Source organism: Apostichopus japonicus, chromosome 11 (genome assembly GCF_037975245.1).
Source record: "Apostichopus japonicus isolate 1M-3 chromosome 11, ASM3797524v1, whole genome shotgun sequence".
NCBI lineage: Eukaryota > Metazoa > Echinodermata > Holothuroidea > Aspidochirotida > Stichopodidae > Apostichopus > Apostichopus japonicus.
This window is the reverse complement of record NC_092571.1, coordinates 18251802-18272391: the sequence shown is the minus strand read 5'-3', so window position 1 is coordinate 18272391 and position 20590 is coordinate 18251802. Positions and strand designations below refer to the sequence as shown.

Below are 20590 nucleotides of genomic sequence, written 5' to 3'. Positions count from 1 at the left end.
TTGCTTAGAAATGAAACTCGACTCATTGAACAAAATATTGATTACCGCTATGAACGTCATTGTTATGTTAAGGAATAAATTGGTTTAGACTGCCTTTTATTGGATGAATGAACCGTCGAAACCCTGGAATGTTGGGAATACTGGAGGAGGAGCAGCTACGTCGGTTATTGTCTAAAATTTAGGGTTGATACAATTTAGAAGAATTCGAAGCCCGACTTGGCACCGACTATATGCATTTTAAATTTGTTTTCTTCGGGGGGGGGGGGGACGGTGAAATGACACCACACACATACCACGAAAGGCAAGATTGGCGTGGTATTGGAAATGACAGTTAAAACAATCAAATTCTGCAGACGGCGGTAACAATAGGATCACACCACTTGTCAAATAATGGAACATTCCATGTAGAGGCTGTTGTTTTTTGTTTTATTTCAGTGGAGAATTGCGGTTTTATTGCTATGTTCTGCGGTAAGAGCTGAGTTAGCTTAGAATCCTAAAGTTCTCTCCGAGATGGGGTCTGGGGGAGGGGGTGTCTAAAGGGAGTGGAAGGGGAAGGAAAGCGAAGAGAAATTTAGTCCATCCGGTGGACGAATGTCAAAGTTAAACTGCAAATTTGTAACAAAGCGTTGTTCTGCAAATTAACAGGCGTTTCCATATACGACCAGTAACTATATACTGAGGTAACGTGGGGTGGTTCGGGGGCATTGCATATATTATTATTAACCAACGGATGTAGAAAAACAAACTTGAACTCTAGTCTGGTTCAAATGGTCAAATGTTTGTTGATTTATTATTTGATGGTTTACATGCAAATGATTGAAATGATTTTGTACGTACACTAGGAGAAGTTTTGTTACATGACGTAGTTAAACAAAACGTTTACAATAACACACAGTCACACAAAACCGTTTCTAATATGTACAATGTAGTTAACCTCTTCCATTTATATTGGTTTATTAATATATAATAGCTGCATATTGCAAACATGACAATGTTTGCTCCGGGCATGAAAGTGCCAACCAAAAATCTACCCTCGGTCATACACTCCATATATATGCGTGGAAATAAAATTTTGTTTTGCCAGATGCATTTTAATGGATCCCATTTAGTGTTCTGTATTTTTTTATTCTTCTCCATGGCAAATATTCTCAAAGATTTAATTTATCTTCAAATGTAAAATAGGTCTACTTGGCATCAGCGCATTTCACTACTAATTTTATACAAACCTACATACTTTGCTCCATCAGTGACTCAAATTAAAACATGTTACTGAAAAACAAAGGTTATGGCAACTTTTATATATTTTAATATATTAATTATATATATATATATATATATATATATATATATATATATATATATATATATATATATATATATATATATATATATATGTATATATATATATAGGAATAACGGAAAAACTGTTAAACAGTTATATATATATATAAACTGTAAATATATATATATATATATATATATATATATATATTATACCTATGTTTCTTAAGCTGGTGTTCGCGCGCTTCTAAGGGACTCCGTGCAAAATTTGGGGTTCCGAAAAACAAGAGTCTGTAAAAGTCAGACGGGTCCGTCAACATTTTCATTGACTTACATGTGTAGAGCAAGCCTAGCTGTGTGAGTACCATCCCGGGCAGAGAAAATCTAACTTTTTCTCATCACAGCCCCAACTATATGGATAGGCTTTGGTCATCGGTGATACTCCCTATGTCTGCTGGTCCGTGAAGGTGCCTTCACATCTCTAGGGGTCCGTCGATGGAAAAAAGAGTTGCAATCCTGAACCGTGTATCAAAAACCGTTACTTTATTAGCGACGACATTTTATACGATCTTAATGTATGATTGCAAGTTTGTCATATTAGAGGAAAAGTCGAGCGAAGAGAGATATGGTCAGCACCATGAAACTAAACTGAAGATTGTAACCAGCACCGCATGGATCGGGCTCTACTGCGTCAGTACACACTTGTCTACCATCCCCTAGACAAGCTGCGTAGCGAATCACGTGGGCGATATAGTGTTGCTCATGGACACTGGTAAAGAGATGTGCAAAAGGTCCACTGGCGTAGATCGCAACATCCTCCCCTCCGTGAGTTTCACTGCGTAATGGTACTAGGGCTTCGTTAACGAACGTACTGGAATCTGAAATTAAGCAATGCAATTTAATTAATTAATTATACCCTCGCTATTAAGTATATTAACTGCGTGTTAAGAGTATCCATGACCGTAACAACCTTAGTATTTGTAACGTTGTTACGTTATAAGTGATAGAGGGCCTGGCGTTTCGATCCTGGCAGGATCTCCGTCAAAGGCAAACTGAAACGAAGAGGGCAAAGACTACATTGATGACTAGGCAGAAGGACAGACAACTTTAGAAATGGAATAGAGTAAATATAGACTGAACTTCAAAGGAGATGAAACAGCTTAGGATATGAAAAGGCTGCGGCCGAGATAAACTGTGTAGAAGGGTGTAACAATGTGGGTTAACTAGTATTAAGTGTATGTTTATTGAGGAGAGCATTGAGCTGGAGAATGTGGAAGGCAAAATCAGTTAGGTGTTGAGATGGAGAAAAAGTGTGATGAAAATAGGAGGGACGCAGGAAGGGGCTATGTATGGAGAAAGGGAGGTAAGTGGTGTTTAGTCATTTCCTTCTTGGATGTTGTTATAATATAATTATGATTGAATGGTGCGAAAGCGTTGCATCCAAGGTCGTTCCTCGCTGAGTCGAACTGTATCGCAAGGCGGTTAGTGGGTTACCAAGCAATGCAATGCCCTGTGAAACCATGTCATTAAGTCCTTATGTGGAACTAATAGCACCTCCACATAATGACCAAGAACATTTTATTTATAATGCAATTCTAACACTGCCACATAATGACCGCAGATATTCAGGATTTCAAATGTTCTTGGTAATTATGTGACGATAACTTTGTATTAACATAATGATTTAGGTTTACATAAAAAAAATTCTGCATTTTGTCGGTTTTGGCGTTCCATACCCACCTAGAGAATCAGTCTTCAATTGTTGACTGTGGGTCTGTGATGGGTTTTGCCAAATTCTTAATCTAAAATATCGAAGTTCCTAACATGACCTAATAGTTGCATTGGTGGCAATATTGTTAATGGTGTCATACTGTTAATATTTCAACATGAACATGTGATAAGAAAAACCACAGAGAAAGTACAAGGTTTCAGATCTTAGTGGTACTGTGACATCACAGATTTAACGGGATATCTCACAAACCGAGCAAGATGTTTCTTAGCTGTTAGCAGTGGCGGCGGAACCGGGGGGGGGGGGCTTGGTGGGCTCAGCCCCCCCAATGAAAAAGTTGAGGGGGCAAATGCATGATAAGCCCCCCCCCCCCCAATATTTACCAAGGCTCCGAAACGTGCATCTGCCCATTTTTCAATGCACACTTGTCGATCTGTCCGATGCACACGTATACTATATAGGTGTAGGCCCCTAATAATTTTAGTAATTGCTGGGGGACCCTCGGCCCGTCCCCTGGCTATAGACCACATTGTCACTCCAACCGCGTCTTCACGCCCCGTGAAAAGTGGAAGCAGTGAGTGTGAGTACCAGTAAGCGTAACACAACTTCGTCTTAGGCCAATGACTTGCCTCATTTCAGCCAGTTCTCCAACATCCCCTTACTTAGTGGCGGAGCGTCCATATATACAGTCAGGGGGCAAATGCCCCCCCCCCCCCCCCTCCCCCCGACAGACTCAAATGGACTGCTGGCGCCCTTTTCAGCTTTTCACTATACTTTTTAATTATTCGCTATTATTGACCATTTTATTGCGCTCTCATATACCTATTGACATTTGTCATATTCTGTTGGTGTAATTTTCCGACAAAATGGCGACGACACCTATTTATTCTCCGTATATCTGCAAATTAGCAAGGCCCGGAAAGGGTCATTTCCTGCAATCTAGGGAGTATCTTTACTCAAAATTTTTCTGTACGCTCCGCGCCAACCTGTGGTGGCGCTCCGCTTAGATAGTGTCGAAAGCGCCCCTGCAGACCATTCTTGCCCCCCCCCCCGACCAATACCCCTAGCTCCGCCACTGCCCTTACTACACTCAAAAACGTCTTTGCGAGTACACTACGAGTATAATAGCTACTCTCTTAAAACACCATCGAATATACAAATTACAATGTTTTTACAGACTTTTACTTGCAATCTGAGAAATTGCAGACTTTAGACCCATATTTTAGGGCTAGGTATTCGCAGCATAAAACACACGGGAAGTGCCGTTTCCGGCCATCTGGGGGTTTGAAATAACCCAAAATTTTCTTGTACGCTCCGCGCCAACCGATCGATGGTGGCGCTTAGATAGTCTCCACACATTAGCCCCCCCCCCAATAAATTTTCCGTTCCGCCGCGCCTGGCTGTTAGAGGGGGCTGGGGGGGGGGGAATGCTTAAGACATAAAGATATCTATCATATAATGGTGGTTGTGTTTGTGTCCATTATAATCAGATCATTCATGACACTAGAGCATATATGACATTGATTCATGCATACTTGTTTCTACGCCTGTCAGATTCCTTCGGACACCATCAGTAGCGAAACTGAGTGACGTCAGACTTCCTCCTGGGCCGTTCGCGTACCCCAAACTGGTGTATGGCAGCCCATCGATGGTACCTTCTTGCGTTCCTACATGATGTAAGAAAAAAGAAAACCATCGCTAAACAATGATTTCATATTATTGACGACGGATGGAGAATGACAACCTCTCATCCCGCCTCGTTTCCAGCTATTTACACCTTTTCATTATGTTGGATTCTGAAAATACGACATACGAAAATACCGACTTTTATATTCATAAAGTGAAATGGACGGATTCTACATCCACACCACACTACTCGTTGGTATTCAATGACATTGCCCAATCGACCAGCTTCAATATTTAATCAGGCGTCAAGTTGGGCGCTACGTTGTGTTTCACCGCTTTAGATTTTTAGGATTTTGGGAAACTTGCTCATTTGAATTTTTCACCTAGCTATCGATTATAATTGATCTACCTTCATATTTGTTTCGAGAGTGGTTGCATAGAGATACTGCGCAAAGTAGTAATTTCGCCATTTAGTACGGACTTATACAAAGGATAAAGTTTTCTGTTGGTCAGTTTTCTTTCTTGAGGACGCTTGTATCGTGTTTCGGTCTCAACCGTCACGTACGTATAACATTCCTTTTCAATGGGGCTTTATAGATATTTGAGGAGTACCATGTCACTGTACAAGCAAAATACATGTTTAAAGAGACTTCCTACAAATGTTTTACCTAAAAGGCAGATTCTCCTTGTCAAGACCTTTGCGGGTCGACTGGGTGTAAGGAACTCACTTGTAGTGGCAAGTTTGTCGGCCAGTTCACCGCAACTGAAATTATCATGCTTTATGCCCTGGTTGACACATTTCCATGAGGAATAAACTAGTCCACTGCCTGTTTACTTGTTTAGACTGGCACGATGTTATCATAAGTTGTCAGTGTTGTAAAGGTGACAAATAAAGAATAGAAAAAAAGAGTACAAAGTCTTGAATATTCACTGCCTCATGTGACCTAGTGTTATTCTCCGCCTCATGTGACCTACTGTAGTGTTTTTTAATCTCTGCCTCATGTGACCTACCGTAGTGTTATTCTCTACCTAATTTGACCTACCTTAGTTTTATTCTCCGTCACATGTCACCTAGTGTTATTCTCCGCCGTGTGTGACCTAGTGTTATTCTCCGCCTTGTGTGACCTAGTGTTATTCTCCGCCTCGGGGTGACCTAGTGTTATTCTCCCCTATCATGTGACCTACCTTAGTTTTATTCTCCGCCACATGTGACCTAGTGTTATTCTCCGCCTCGTGTGACCTAGTGTTATTCTCCGCCTCATGTGACCTAGTGTAATTCACAGCCTCATGTGACCTAGCGTTATTCTCCCCATCATGTTACCTACCGTAGTTTTATTCTCCGCCACATGTGACCTAGTGTTATTCTTCGCCACGTGTGACCTAGTGATCATTCCTTGTTTATAGGTCACGCTATACATGTCCTATTCAACATCGTGCTTGTGTGATGTGTCAGTATAATCGCAACCAAATTTAAACTTACAGATAAGTCTCCTTTCATTTTTCGATTATTGGCTATAATGAAACAAAGTTTACGTTGTTGTTGAACTGGTTGCACGTACTACACTACCATGATATGCTAGTGATACCAGGGAAGCCCTATACTGATAAAGCTTGGTGAAAGTGCAAATAGGCCCGCCATGCCCACCCATCAACTTAACGTCTCCTATACAGCCAGATAGAAAATTGACTTTCTTATAAAAGTATAATCAACTAACTTTTTTGTTTTGAGAACTGTTAAATGTTATCATATTGACTTGTGCTGTGCAGGAACATAAGAAAATCTGTAAGCAAATCACGGAACTATCTTTAAAAAAAAAAAATTAGCAGGGGAGTCTGCTTGCTGTGTGAAAATTTTAACGCTTTCTAAAGTTGAGCAATTTGATATGTTTTCAAAGAAAAATATTTCGATTCAAAGAGAAACCTTAACACCGATTTGATCAAGCAGCAGGATACTATAATTAAGTGAACGTAACTATTATTCTCAAAACGTGGTTCTATGGAATTTTAAGGACGTCATTTAATAGACAGACAGAAAAAAAAGAAATACATGATTTATAATAATTGGAATGGGCGCGGCATATCTGTGACGTCACGCTTTTTGCATACCGAATATATCATGGCCTCTTTCTGGGTATCCAGCAAAGGTAAAAGTGTGACTGTGGTCTGCAGTAACAATGATGAGTGTGTCGCTGGGATGCGTCATATCCATAGCTACCTGAACCGCAGTATCCATGGCAACGGTATCATGCAATGAGTTATAGGCCACTGAGTCGTGGTGCCCATGATCAATACGACCAGCTGTGAAAGAATGATGAATATTTATGATTGTACAGCAGCCAGTCATAACACACAATTAATAACTTAGAGGATGACTCTGGGTTTCAGATAATTTCCCATAATAATTCCGGTTTTCAAGATATTCAGGTTTAAATGTGCTTAAAATAATCCCGAATGCTCCTTTAATGCGAAATGGAAGATGGCGTCGGTTCCGCGTTTCCAGACCTAAATGATATAGTTTGTCCATTTCTGCTAAATTATATAATACCTCAACCAAAGTGGGTGTTTTTTTTTTTTTTTGCCTCATGCAAGCAAGAAAGTACCCATTACATACAACACCATTTGTATGCCCTTAACAATTTTATAATGCGCAACAATACAGAGTGTAATAGTCTTACCCAATGCTGTTGGAGCTTGTGTTGCGATTGAAAGGATGACTTTAGACAGATTATTAGTCTCGTTACGTCACAGACCAAGGAAAGAAAGCTTGGGAGCTAGTGCCGTTTCTATAGCTGTTCTAGTTTTCAAGATATTCAACTTTAAATACTAGGATCTATCTCTGGAATGCTCATTTAATGCTCCTACATTTATGATGATGAAGTCGGCTCATATCAGTGCAGGCCTAAATGTATGTTAATGTTAATTAAAACGTTTTTCAAACGTTTTTATTAATTCTAAATACGAATGGCATTCAACATTTGCCCTTGATCATTTTACAATGCTCTCCATGTACACATATTATTTGCAATTTAAGGGTCATAACAAAATTCTTTTCCGATTGATTTCCGTGCTGCATCTGAGAAACTGACCAAGTTATCTGTGTGTTCAGACCATGGACTTAAACAACCTATACTGGATGTAGACTAAGTAGACCATCCGCTTTCATTAATGAGCAACAGATATTTAAATCATTTCATTTCTCAAAATGTAGAAGTGTATAGACTGCTATCAGTGGTTCTAACGGTCTACACAGCATATTATAATTAATGTTGTGTCTGACGTCATCCCCTTAGGAAGCGACGTTCTGGTCTGTATGAAAGTAATCCAACTATTCTCGTTGATATAGACATTTAATATAGAAATGCCTCTTGTACAGAAATGGGACATACATAGCTTATATTTGAAGAATCTGGAACATATATATAAAATAATTGTTCGAGATCATCCAGTAGAGCCGATAATGCGTTTGTATTTGTTTGTGCGTGTGCATATGCACGTGTGCGTGTTTGTGTGTTTGTGTTATATTTAAAAATCCCCAAATAGTTTCATTCGAGACATAATTAACGCAGTTCCAAAGAATTTAAGCATCTGTCATTCACAAGATTATTTTTTTCCTCTGATGTATACAGCTACAAGTGTAGCCTTTTAAAAACAACCTTATTTTAAAACTTTTAATTTCACGTTATCATTATTAATGTATCAATGTGTACCAATCCTTATCTATATGAAATACATTTTACTGTATTCGTGTAGCCTATGTGGAAATATTCATTACTATGGTAACGTTACCTTCGATCGCAAGGAAAAATCCGTTCGGATTTTTCCTTAAAATCCTGATAGCCTTTTCCGTCATTTCGGCGATAGAGGGCTCCCCAGCACTATCAGTCTGTCTGTTTGATTCATACTGCATGTGACTCGGTTCAAAAAGACCTGAACAGACAACAACAAAAATAGAAAAATAGTGATAACATACGCTTGCATGACAATTAAATATCCATGTAACGTATGACGATGCTCAACGACAGTTTTAACATTACGACGGGTTTTTTTTCATTTTCTTCTCTTTTGTCGAGAAGAGCAAGGCAACATTGAGTGGTAGCCTATACTCCTAACATAACACCGTCATGAGCATTTGAACAAGTGTAGGCGTAATGTACTGAATTTGAGAATATATCATTTGGGTTAATGTGACAAAAGCGCCGCGGGTAATTTAAAAAGTACTCAACTTTATATATAAAATGATACTTCAGAAAAACAGAAAAAATGTGAAAGCGAGTTGTATAAATATTTTTCATATAATGGTGCAATGACAGCTTATTATAAAATATAGGCAGCAATGTAAGGTAAGCCTATATTCGAAGGGCAAAACATTCATTATAATTTCCATGAGCAGAAGAGCGCAATTTTTTCGGCATCCATCCTTCATACATACAAAGCATCATTCCTATGGAAATTTAAGATCCTGTGTTTTGATGATTTGGTGATGTATAGCACCAAGACCTCAGTTTTGTTCATCTCTCAAGACAAGTTATAATGTGGCAAGTTACATTGCTTCAAGAAGTACGGTATTGCATGATACTACATGTAATGCAGTATTTCTCGGGTTAGGGTTAGGGTTAACCCTAACCATAGGGTTTCCCCGGTCCACAAGATACGTCATTCATTGGGCTGTATTATGCATGATGACATTGCTCGACATATTAAACTGTGCAAAAAACGGTTCTCTTGAGAAAGACTGTCACGTGAGGATTGGGTGGGTGGATAGGTAGAGTATATGAATAAGCAGGGATACCAAATAAATATTCAGTAGATTCTGGATCGACGTCATTAAACTGCTGCTGGTTCCAGACGTATGCAGCATTATCTGTGTGCTTCGTTTGCCATTCTTCAATCAGGTTCCTTCCGTCCGTTCTTTGTCCAAACCCAAGAGGGTATTCTGGATCGCGTTCAGTAAGAGGAAGAAATTCTTGTCTTCCACCGCCCAAAACGACCTGATTTTAAATGGAAAATTTACAATCTGAATAAGTGGAAATCCTGTAAAAATCATGATCTTCTAAACAGCCTATAGAACACTCTCTGTCTGCCATCTGTTGAAACATTCCACTAAGTCCGCCATTCGCTATCATACGGTTTCTCAATAATCAGACATTACAATAATAATAATAATAATAATAATAATAATAATAATAATAATAATAATAATAATAATAAAAATAATAATAATAATAAAAATAATAATAATAATAATAATAATAATAATGATAATAATAATAATAATAAAAATAATAAAAATAATAATAATAATAAAAATAATAATAATAATAATAATAATAATAATAATAATAATAATAATAATAATAATAATAATAATAATAATAATAATAATAGTAATAATAATAATAATAATAATAATAATAATAATATTAATAATAATAATATTAATAATAATAATAATATTAATAATAATAATAATATTAATAATAATAATAATAATAATAATAATAATAATAATAATAATAATAATAATAATAATAATAATAATAATAATAATAATAATAATAATAATAATAATAATAATAATAATAATAATAATAATAATATTAATAATAATAATAATAATAATAATAATAATAATAATAATAATAATAATAATAATAATAATAATAATAATAATAATAATAATACACAGTTCTTATCAGGCACAAATATACACTATAGTCTCTATGCGCTGAAAGGCCGGAAAACTACAAAAGTGAGAAAATGTGAGTCTTTAAAAGCGTTTTGAACCTGGTTACAGACTGAGCTTCTTTAATTCCGATCGGAAGGCCATTCCAAAGGATATCAGAAGAGAACTGAAATGAGCGAGAGCCATATGACTTTGTGGACACAGAAGGGGCAACCAGTAAAGATTTCGAACTGGATCGGAGGCAACGATGTGGCGTACAAGGGCGTAGGAACCGTGGGGCTGAAAAATATGGAGGGGCGGAAGTATCATTCCGCCCCCCGCTTCGCAAGTCAGAAAACCCCTTTTTCATTTCCAAATGAGAAAAAAATCTCATTTGGAGCACCAAATTGCATCTAAGGCCAGGTGAAAATGCAAAATTATATACAAAATGGAGTGGGTGGGTTGAAGTGTGCTACATTGCACCAAATTACATCTGAGGCCACCTGGAAATGCAAAAAAAATCCAAAGGGGAGGGGGACACCCCTTAGACCCCTCCCCCAGGCCGGCCATCAGTCTTCAGCCCCCCCCCCCACTCAAAAGTACCTTCCTACGCCACTGGTGGCGTATACTCCTGGATGAGGTTTTGTAAGTATGTTGGAGCAAGTCCATGGAGACATTTAAAAGTTAGCAGCAAGATTTTGAAATTAATCCGTTGTATCACTGGAAGCCAGTGTAGATTGCGTAGGATTGGAGTAACATGCTCAAACAGTTTAGTGCGGGTCACCAGTCTTGCCGCCGAATTCTGTATGCGTTGAAGCTTATTGACTTGATGATGTGGATAAGATGATATAAGTTCAGGCTGACGGGATGTGGCAGATGTTACGCTAAATGGGTGAGAGTGATGGGGGACTAGGGAAGGGGGGGGGGGTAGAATGGAAACTATGCCAATTTGGCGTTCGGTATAGTAGGTATATTAATAGCTCTTCGCTGAAGAGAGAGAGAAGGGGGGGGGGTGGGCAGCTGGGACGAGTATCAGTACAGAGTCTAGAACAGAGTCCCAAAATAGTGGCACACAAGATAACATCGACAGCTGACTAAGCGTATACAAATTTCTTTACACTATCTATCTTGTTGTGAGTAAACTTATACGTTTGCAAATTGTTTTTAGTGCCAATATGGTTTCAGCATAGAGGCACCGGCTCGTGTTCTCCTTCCCCTTTATCCACCCTCGTAGTTCTTGAATCTTAAATACAGTATACCTTGTGTCTTTATTTACCCATCCATTTATGAAAGACAAATTTTGATAGATCGCCTACTTACTTGTATCTCGGGATGAGCAATCAGCTGGGCCGCTATGTCAGTACAATTATTTGCCACAGCCTCCTCTGGTAAATCTTTGTTGTTTTCCCATTCACGATCGGGAACGTGTGCATAAGTGCAGGCCGGTGTTGCATGCGTAATACGTGCCGTAGATACAATGCCTGTAGACTTGCCTATAACAAAATAAATGGAATATGTATATATATATATATATATATATATATATATATATATATATATATACATATATGTATAAATATATATATATATATATGCCTGGGACGAATCGCCTGCAGATCGTTACCATGGAAATTACATGAGCGTAATTTGCGCCATAACAGCTCGATAAATTCCTGACAATAAAGGAAATAATTGTCAAAACATTTCTTCACGTCTTCTCCCGAGCGCTATTATATATTATCATACCCCCTACACCCACACCCGCCGTTACACACATACTCGTTATACCTATACTGCCGACCCTCACCACCATGCACGAAAAGCGTTATACATCAACCCACCGCCCCGCTATTGACCCATAATGATCCTGTTATATATCTTCAATCCCTCTCCCCATCCCTCCCTAACCAGTCATCCTGTCCCTTTACCTCCTGTGGAAAGATCATGCATCTCGGCAACTGCCATACATCAACCTAAAATTTTAACCCCCCCTCCCCCCCACTCTGCAACACAAACTCACCTTACCACGTGGCAATAATACAAATGTTTACTTTTAACCTGTAAAATTCCATCGGTGCTGTATATAGAGTTGTTACATACCTACGTCATTTGCTTCCTTTAAAACTGACGGTACGTGTCCAGTGAGAGAAGACTGGCAATCCCCTCTAAGCCCGGTAGCGTCCACTCCAATGGCTCCAGCGTATGACTTCACCCCACAGAAAAACGCGGTGGCTGTTCCAGCAGAATCAGGCACCTGTTGGTCTGTGTTATATGTCTGAAATGATGAAGGAATGTACAAAACAGGTCATTTATATAGTTCAGATGAATTCCACGTGGTTATAGGAAGACAGAAGAGGCCCATTTGAAACTGCATATATCCATGCGATCTTCGTGGCGATGAACACTGGTTAATTCCAAGCCGTTTCATCTTCGACGAAGTGTTGAGACTATTACGAGACAAAATGTAGCACCAGTCCCTGCTCCGGGTCGACCGACACCTAACGTACCCATCAGACGGTGCTTACCCTATCATCTGACACTTAACGTACCCATCAGACGGTGCTTACCCTATCATCTGACACCCAACGTACCCATCAGACGGTGCTTACCCTAACCTCTGACACCCTAACGTACCCATCAGACGGTGCTTACACTATCACCTGACACCTAACGTACCCATCAGACGGTGCTTACCCTAGCATCTGACACAGGGGCGGCGATCTGTTTCAAATATTGGGGGGGGGGGGACATTTGCTTGGATGCAGGCGAATTACTATCAAAGCGGAGCGCCACCATTGGTTGGCGCGCAGCGTACAAGAAAATTTCTGGTTTTGATACCCCCCCCCCCCCCAGATCACCGGAAAAGGCACTTCTCGGGCTTGAAAATGACCAACCAGATGTACACTTTTGCCTGAGAACCAAGCTTTTCCTAATAGTTCTTTTTTTTCATTCACAACCTTTTTTCAAGATTGTCACCAGTCACACATAATGTTCGACTTCATTGCATCTCCTGTGGATCATTGCTTTTGTAGGTAATTCTACGTAACGCCCCACAATACCCGTCAGCCCCACTTTTCAAGGTTTTAAGCCCATAATTTGTTCAGAATTTGAATAATAAATTCACTTCAAAACATACCCATAATGTTGCACAAAATTTCATCTATGGACAACCAATATAGAACCCCCCCCCCTCAACTCCTAACAGACTGGTCAAAATTACACGAGTAGAGGGAAGTATGATGAAAAATGTTGGTCAAGGTATTTTCGAAAATTCAGACACAGTTAAATTATTGGTGTACAAATATTCAAACCTCTTATAACGGCTACTATAAAACTTCGATATCATAGAAAATACCAAAAAAATATGCTCCAGAGGGAGGGCGGTCTCTACCCTTCACCCCCCCCTCCCTTGGCTACGCATCTGCGGTTAGAAATATTGTAGGAAACAGGCCAAATGGAAACCCAGTGCACCCATATCGATGTGGATCATATGTATGATTGTACGTACTTACACTCATACACAAGATGCAAACCAAATTTCAGTACGGATGCGTACCGTCTAGCTATTCATTTCGAGAAAAAAAGTAAAAACTACAGTACTTTCGGTCATTTATAGTAACAAATTGTGACACTTTTAGATAGGCGCCTTGCGAGGAATTTGCCAAGGGAGGGGCAAAGCTTGTACACAGACTTTCTAAGCGTAGCGACACCATAAGTTGGCGCGAAGCGCAAAAGAAAATTTTGGCTGAAAATGTCTCCCAGATCGCTGGAAATGGCACTTCCCAGGCCTTCTAAGTTGCATCTAAGCATTTTCTATTACTAGCGATATCATAGAAACATACAAAACATATGCCTAAAAAAAATTATGCCACCAAATATTGGGGGGATATTAGATACTATATCCCCCCACCTAAGATATTGGGGGGGACATGTCCCCCCGTCCCCCCCCCATGATCGCCGCCCATGATCTGACACCTAACGTACCCATCAGACGGTGATTAGCCTAGCATCTGAGCACCCCATTCAACCACGTACACCTCAGTGTAGTTACGCAGTGCAATTAGGCCTATGTCGTCGAAACATTTAAAGAACAGAACCAAACTCCATTTCCCAATTCGCAATTCACAAATATCAAGTGAACGGTAGGACGCCTCTCAGCAACAATTCGCAGCAGTAATTTCGAATCAGTCCAGTGAGTCTGGTTCGTGGTGGAATATTGAATCGTTAAGCTAGAGATTGTGGAGGGGTGGGGGGGGGAGGATGGGCACTCCTTAATTAAAATCAACAGTAAACGACAGTCACATCTCGTTTTAAACCCAACTATAGAGCTTTTCTCGTACCCCACCCATAGCTTGTTTCCTTTACATTTTTCAGTTCACGCTAAAGTGTTTTATGTGTTCGTGTGTATTCGTGTGTCTGTGTTCTGTTGATCAAAATGAGGTTTTGTAATCTATTACAACATCAACTACTACTACTACTGCTGCTTGACATTTATGACCATATATGTTGTTCGTTGTTTTTCTTTCCTTTTCCATGTTATTTGTTCTGTCTTATCAGCACTTTTATAATTTGTCAACTTTCTGAGCTCCTTGAACACACGATATAATGAGTACAAAGGTTTGAAATTGAGTTTCATAAGTGCTACGGCTATGGTATGCCATGTGGGACAAATATATTTACCAGGGCCTACCATATACAGTACGGTAAAATACTATAGCTATCGTGAGTGCGTACAGCTGTGTAAACGAGTTTGAAGAATACCTTGTCTATTTTCCTATATTGTTGGGATTCTGAGTGTCATAGGTTTTTATCATGAGTCAATCGCTTATCTTAAGCTTCATTTGAGCAGATCTCCCAAAGAGATAAAAAAGGATGTAACCATATATTCAATTCTATAGTACACCGTGGTAACGATATTCAAGAATATTAGATTACTTTTTTTCGAATAATATCGCTTATGATAAGCACGTTTAAATGAATATGAACAAGTGCAATGTTCTTCAGTTCGCTCCACTTTCTGACACTAATTGCGAATGCGTGCCCTTAATGCCCGAGCACGCGACATGTTGAAGCTAGCTAACTGCTCGAGAACGTTGCTAAATTTGATTCTTTCTGGCTCTTTGCTTCAAACAGTTATTCTCTCTGGCTCGAAAAGATAAAAAGAAGGCTTGAGAGAAGCCGATTTTTCATCTACGATCATCACATGTGTATATGATTGCAAACGCCTGTTGGCTTCATAGCCCTTTGAAATATGAAACTATACCTCAACGATATGAATATGTAACATTTGCTCACCTTTGACAGAGCAGCATGAGGGAAATTTTCCCAACTGAGGACATGTTCTTCCCCTGTGTTGCCATCCAATTGTCCTTTCAGTATCCTAGCAGCAGTTACCGTGGAAACGCCCATCCCATCTCCAAGAAAGAAGACGACATTCTTGGCTTGGTTTTTGTTCAATGTTTGGCGATCCAAAGCTAGGTTTAAGGTATCCAAGGCTTGTGTGTTCCAATGTAAGGGACCTATCAATTGATGAAAACCAACGTTAAGGAAATATATTGTAACATATATGCCTTACTTCATTTTAACTTACTTTTAACTTACTTTCAAAGGAGCTTCCCATTCATTGGGGAAATAAAGAAAATTTTAAATACTCAATGCAACTTTAATCGGACTAGAGTTCTAAGAATTCCAAATCTAAGAATTCCAAAGTAAATAAGAGATTATAGGCTAGGGAGGGAGGAAAAGCAGTTCTCGTGATAAGGAATTTAATTTTACGTTACATAATCACGCTATATCTCTACACTTCAGTCCATGCGTAAATCTGCATAAAGAGTGAATTTGATCTTCACGTCGTCCGGGTTTTTTGAGAGCTTTGATTTGAATTAAATATTTATCTTTGTCAGGATGTTGACGTCATGTGATTAGAGCATGACTTATCAAGTTTCACTTGAAACAGTAAAGAAGTAGTAAAAAAAAACACGAACAATTACGATTTGTTCTTGCTTTACACGGTGGTGTGAGTCGGGGGCCGTTGATATGACTTGTTTGTCGACAGAAAACGTTTATGGCTATTTTAGCAATTATAGCAACATTTGCATAATGTGTCAAGATATATACACACAGACAGACAGACAACCAGACATACAACCAGACAACACTTTTCCCTGCTTCTGTAACGGACAAGATGGACTGTAATATATATGTTTATAATTTTGTCCATCAAAATCCATTCAAATGCTACAAGTCATCTGTTTTCAGTACAAAATTTCAGTAGTTTTGTGACAATGGTTCTAAACTTAGATAATGAAATTTTCCGTTAATTTCTACATACATTAATTTGTTAATTGAAGGAAGAAGGCATGGCTGTCACATGATGCTTATCATTCCAAGTAACATCACCCTTAATCGGTCATCAGTGGTTGAAAGAATCTATTTATTTGTACTTTGATCTCATATTTGTTTCACAGATTAATTTCCTTCTTGTGTTAGACCTAAGGATTTACTAACACTCTTGTTACGTTTCTGAAGGAGCTTAATAATCCGATAACTTCCCCGGCCTGTTGAGATCCACTATCAGCGGTGACTTAGCATGGTTTAAAGTATTACAGACACCTAGCCAATTGCCGCATATTCATTTGTTGTTTGTGATAATCTCATTCAAAATCTGTTGAAATTGTTTGAAAAGCTGTTTTAGTTTCCAAAATACACATATTTGAAGTTATGACAAATCTGGAAAAACTCACCTAAATATGTGCAAACTACCTAGAGTGTTGTGCTCATTAATTTGTTTTTATTATGTTAGTCCTAAATAAGTTAACCCCTAAAACTAGAATTAAGAAGAGACTTGTAAAAGGGTCAATCTATCATGGATTTTGATGGTAATTGCAGCTATTTTCATGATTTCTAGTGCCTATTAGAGCGTTTTGTGATACTTAATTGTATCATGAAAGCTTTAGTAAAAAATAAAAACGAATTTCAAAATGGATGGATATGTTGTATAGCCTTAGCATTAATGTTCGTGGAAATGGTCACTTCGAACTTGACCACACAAGATTATGACTTACATTTTATGGACTTTAGCAGCGAAAAGCATCGAATTAACAAAACTTTCAGATTACAATGGCGTCATGAGCCAGGTCGGACAATAATGACAATTATATCACAATCTGTATTATGAAACTGAGAACCATTATTAACCGCTATCCCATATTTACCAAATCACACTACCTCACGGTCACGCCATTTCATAGAAGTTTAATCTGTTACTTTAGTTATAAATCAAAAAGGTATAAAAAAAGTGTCAAATTAATTTTGTGCCCAGAGTGATAATTTAAGATAATAGTCAATCTATTTATGATAACGTCTAGTGATGAGCCCTCCCACAAATCACCACCACACCCACCGTTTCTCACCTCACTGCACGGCACCTCACCGCACCGCAACCCACCCCAGTCATTCGGTTCATCTATAGTATACTGATGCATCTATCATATCATGATTGTTAAACTTGCGATCACACCAACTGACGAACATTACTTGAATGTACGTTTAAGTCCTCTCACGAATCTCCACCGCCCCAACCCTACCTCACTCCAACCTACGCTGTCCCTCTTTTCATCTAATGGTACCGTTCATATTAAATGTAAAACTTACCTTGACCATTAACCAGCGAGACCAGGGCCAACATTACCAGGACGTAACATTGTATAAACTTCATATTTCAAATATGAGGGTAAAACAATTGTTCCTCAATTCGATAGTGATTGGGTCCGTTTTAACCTACACTAATAAAGACACTGGTGCGGTTTTATTTGTCTTAGCAGAGTTTAAGTACTTCTGGGTCAGTATCAAGTCAGAGTTAGACTATGGACTCTTACCTATACGACAGTCCTTCTTTGCTTTAGGTAAATACAGTTTTGGAGTATTTCTCAACAAAAAGTCTTTATTACTTCTGTGATACCTGCGATACCTGGGATGTCTTGAAGTAGGTGAAAATTCTTCTGAATAATATTAGCCAGTGGTGGGATACCAGGGTGGAATTCAGTAACCAATGGTATACCCTTTTGGAACTGGTTTGAAGAGTTTTGTACGTCAATGTTTCGGTACACGGGGTTTGCTTTTTAGCCTTTTCGATGGCGTTTTCAATAGTACCCCGAAAATACTGTCTGTTTAGGAGTTGTTGTGACAAACCTGTAGTGCGGGAATCAAATCGACATCAGAGGAGCAAACTGAATGCGTCCAATGCGCAACGCTTGACTGTATGGAATATATCGGGTACACTGACGTGGATGGCAACTGCTTGGTAAAAGGTAGTTGTGCTTGTTCGTGAGTTTATTGAACAAGTCTGTTTCGAGTGAACCATTTTGTAGGGTCACAGTGGTGTCCAGGAAGTGAACGTCATGTCCAGAAAAATATGCATTAAATTTGATAGTGTGATGAAACGAGTTTATGTCATCAATGAAGAGTTTTAGATTTGCCTCGCCATATATTATTATATATGGCGTCCTCTTCCTCGTCCTCGTCCTCATGGCGAAACGGTCGGTTGATTCACAGTTAATGAATACATTGAAAGAAGATTTTATTCTAAGACGATGCAGAGGTAACAGAGCAGGAGTGCACAAGGTGATTAGGCACAACAACCCATAGATTCACTTTTAACCCTGGACTAACTGCGAATGTTAACAGTCTCCAAGGAAAATTCTTGCATCTTGAGCAGACGATTGCAAATTTACGCAACTTGTGTTTTATAGTACCATACATGCAATTAAGGCAGAATGAAGCCCCGCAACATTAATTACCGGATGTAGCGGTACTTTATGAGTTATGTCTACTAGGAATATAGGCTAGCTACTTACGTATACGAATCGACGTTTACGTATTGCTAGCCGTTCGGCCGAAAGTGTAACGTTATACTGTAGAGAGCCGGCTACCCATCGGTAAAATAAGATACAGTACAGTGCAATATATCTGTATTTTCTTGTTTGTGTATTTATGTATTAAAGGATGATTTTAAAATGAAAAAAAAAATATATACACATCGATTTCATATAAACGGCCGAAATCGAAAGTCCTGTACTATACGCGAATATATTCAATATCACGATGCCTATGTTTAATGCGTCCTATTTTAACAAGGTTTTAATTAGGTTTTATAAATGATAATTAACCAAACAAGATAGACGCCAACCAACCAACTATATATATATATATATATATATATATATATATATATATATATATATACACATATATATATACACATATATACACATATATATATACATATATATATATATATATATATATATATATATATATATACACACACACATATATATATACATATATTTATATATATATATATATATATATATATATATATATATAGTGAAGAGAGAGCGTTGCATAAAGAGAAGAAAGACATTTACCTGTTCACATCTTAATTTGTCTCACTAGATATATGTACAGAACCCCCGTCACAATATAAATATTCGTTCCACTGCCAAGGATAACCGAAAATTCCAACATATTATCTAAAACAGTACTAGTCTCGTTATTTGTCAATAGAGTGTGAGAGAGAGTGAGAGGAAGAGATCAACCGTTACATTTGCTAAAAAAAAAAAATTTGTTGCAAAGATTTAATCCATGGGGTCAAGTTGAACCTCGTTTTGGTTAAGCCTTTTCGCAATCCGATTTAAAGTTTGTCACTTTAAAACTTATGTATAGGTTATGGCAATAAAGCTACATTGTTTGTCTAGAGCCAAGAACGCGGCTACCGTAGATTTATTGCTGTTATATAAGTTTAGTTAGTACATCGAGTCATAAATACGAGCTCGCAGTACTGCCATGCTCCAATGGTAGCATTGCTAGCGTGTGAATCCGTTACCAATAAGGTAACTAGAGACCCGAGTTAGGTTACAAATACAAACAAGAAAGACACTGCACTGTATTTATTGAGTGTGTAAGCCTGCTCTTTGAAAGAACGCATTCACTTGTTTTATTGTTTCACTCTGGTATTGTTATTGTTACACTACTCAACAGTATATACAACAATTGAAGTACAATCTCTTTAACTATTTACTAAATAACTACAGCATTTTCACCCCAAACATATGCAGATATGTCATATACATTTACTTGAAATATTGTTTTACTAAAATCATATCTCTTTTATTTAGACTTCAGAACCCATTAATTTACATTTAACCCCAAAATTACAGACAAGCCCAATAGACTACACGAATATTCATGACATGGCTGGCTATGTCAGCCGGTTGGGCTATGTCAGTCGG

At 38.3% G+C, this 20590-nt stretch overlaps 1 protein-coding gene across 1 annotated transcript; it reads right to left on the bottom strand.

Moving 5' to 3' along the window:
• Positions 1–1458: 1458 nt before the first annotated feature.
• Positions 1459–18131, bottom strand: LOC139975893 (alkaline phosphatase-like). The gene is made up of 9 exons (XM_071984167.1): positions 17952–18131; positions 15594–15817; positions 12399–12573; positions 11619–11791; positions 9426–9624; positions 8423–8563; positions 6743–6934; positions 4546–4677; positions 1459–2159 (listed from the first exon to the last, which is right to left on the bottom strand). Exons 1-9 carry the CDS (start codon positions 18013–18015, stop codon positions 1879–1881), a joined length of 1581 nt encoding a protein of 526 aa, XP_071840268.1. The 5' UTR covers positions 18016–18131; the 3' UTR covers positions 1459–1878.
• Between the last annotated feature and the right edge of the window lie 2459 nt (positions 18132–20590).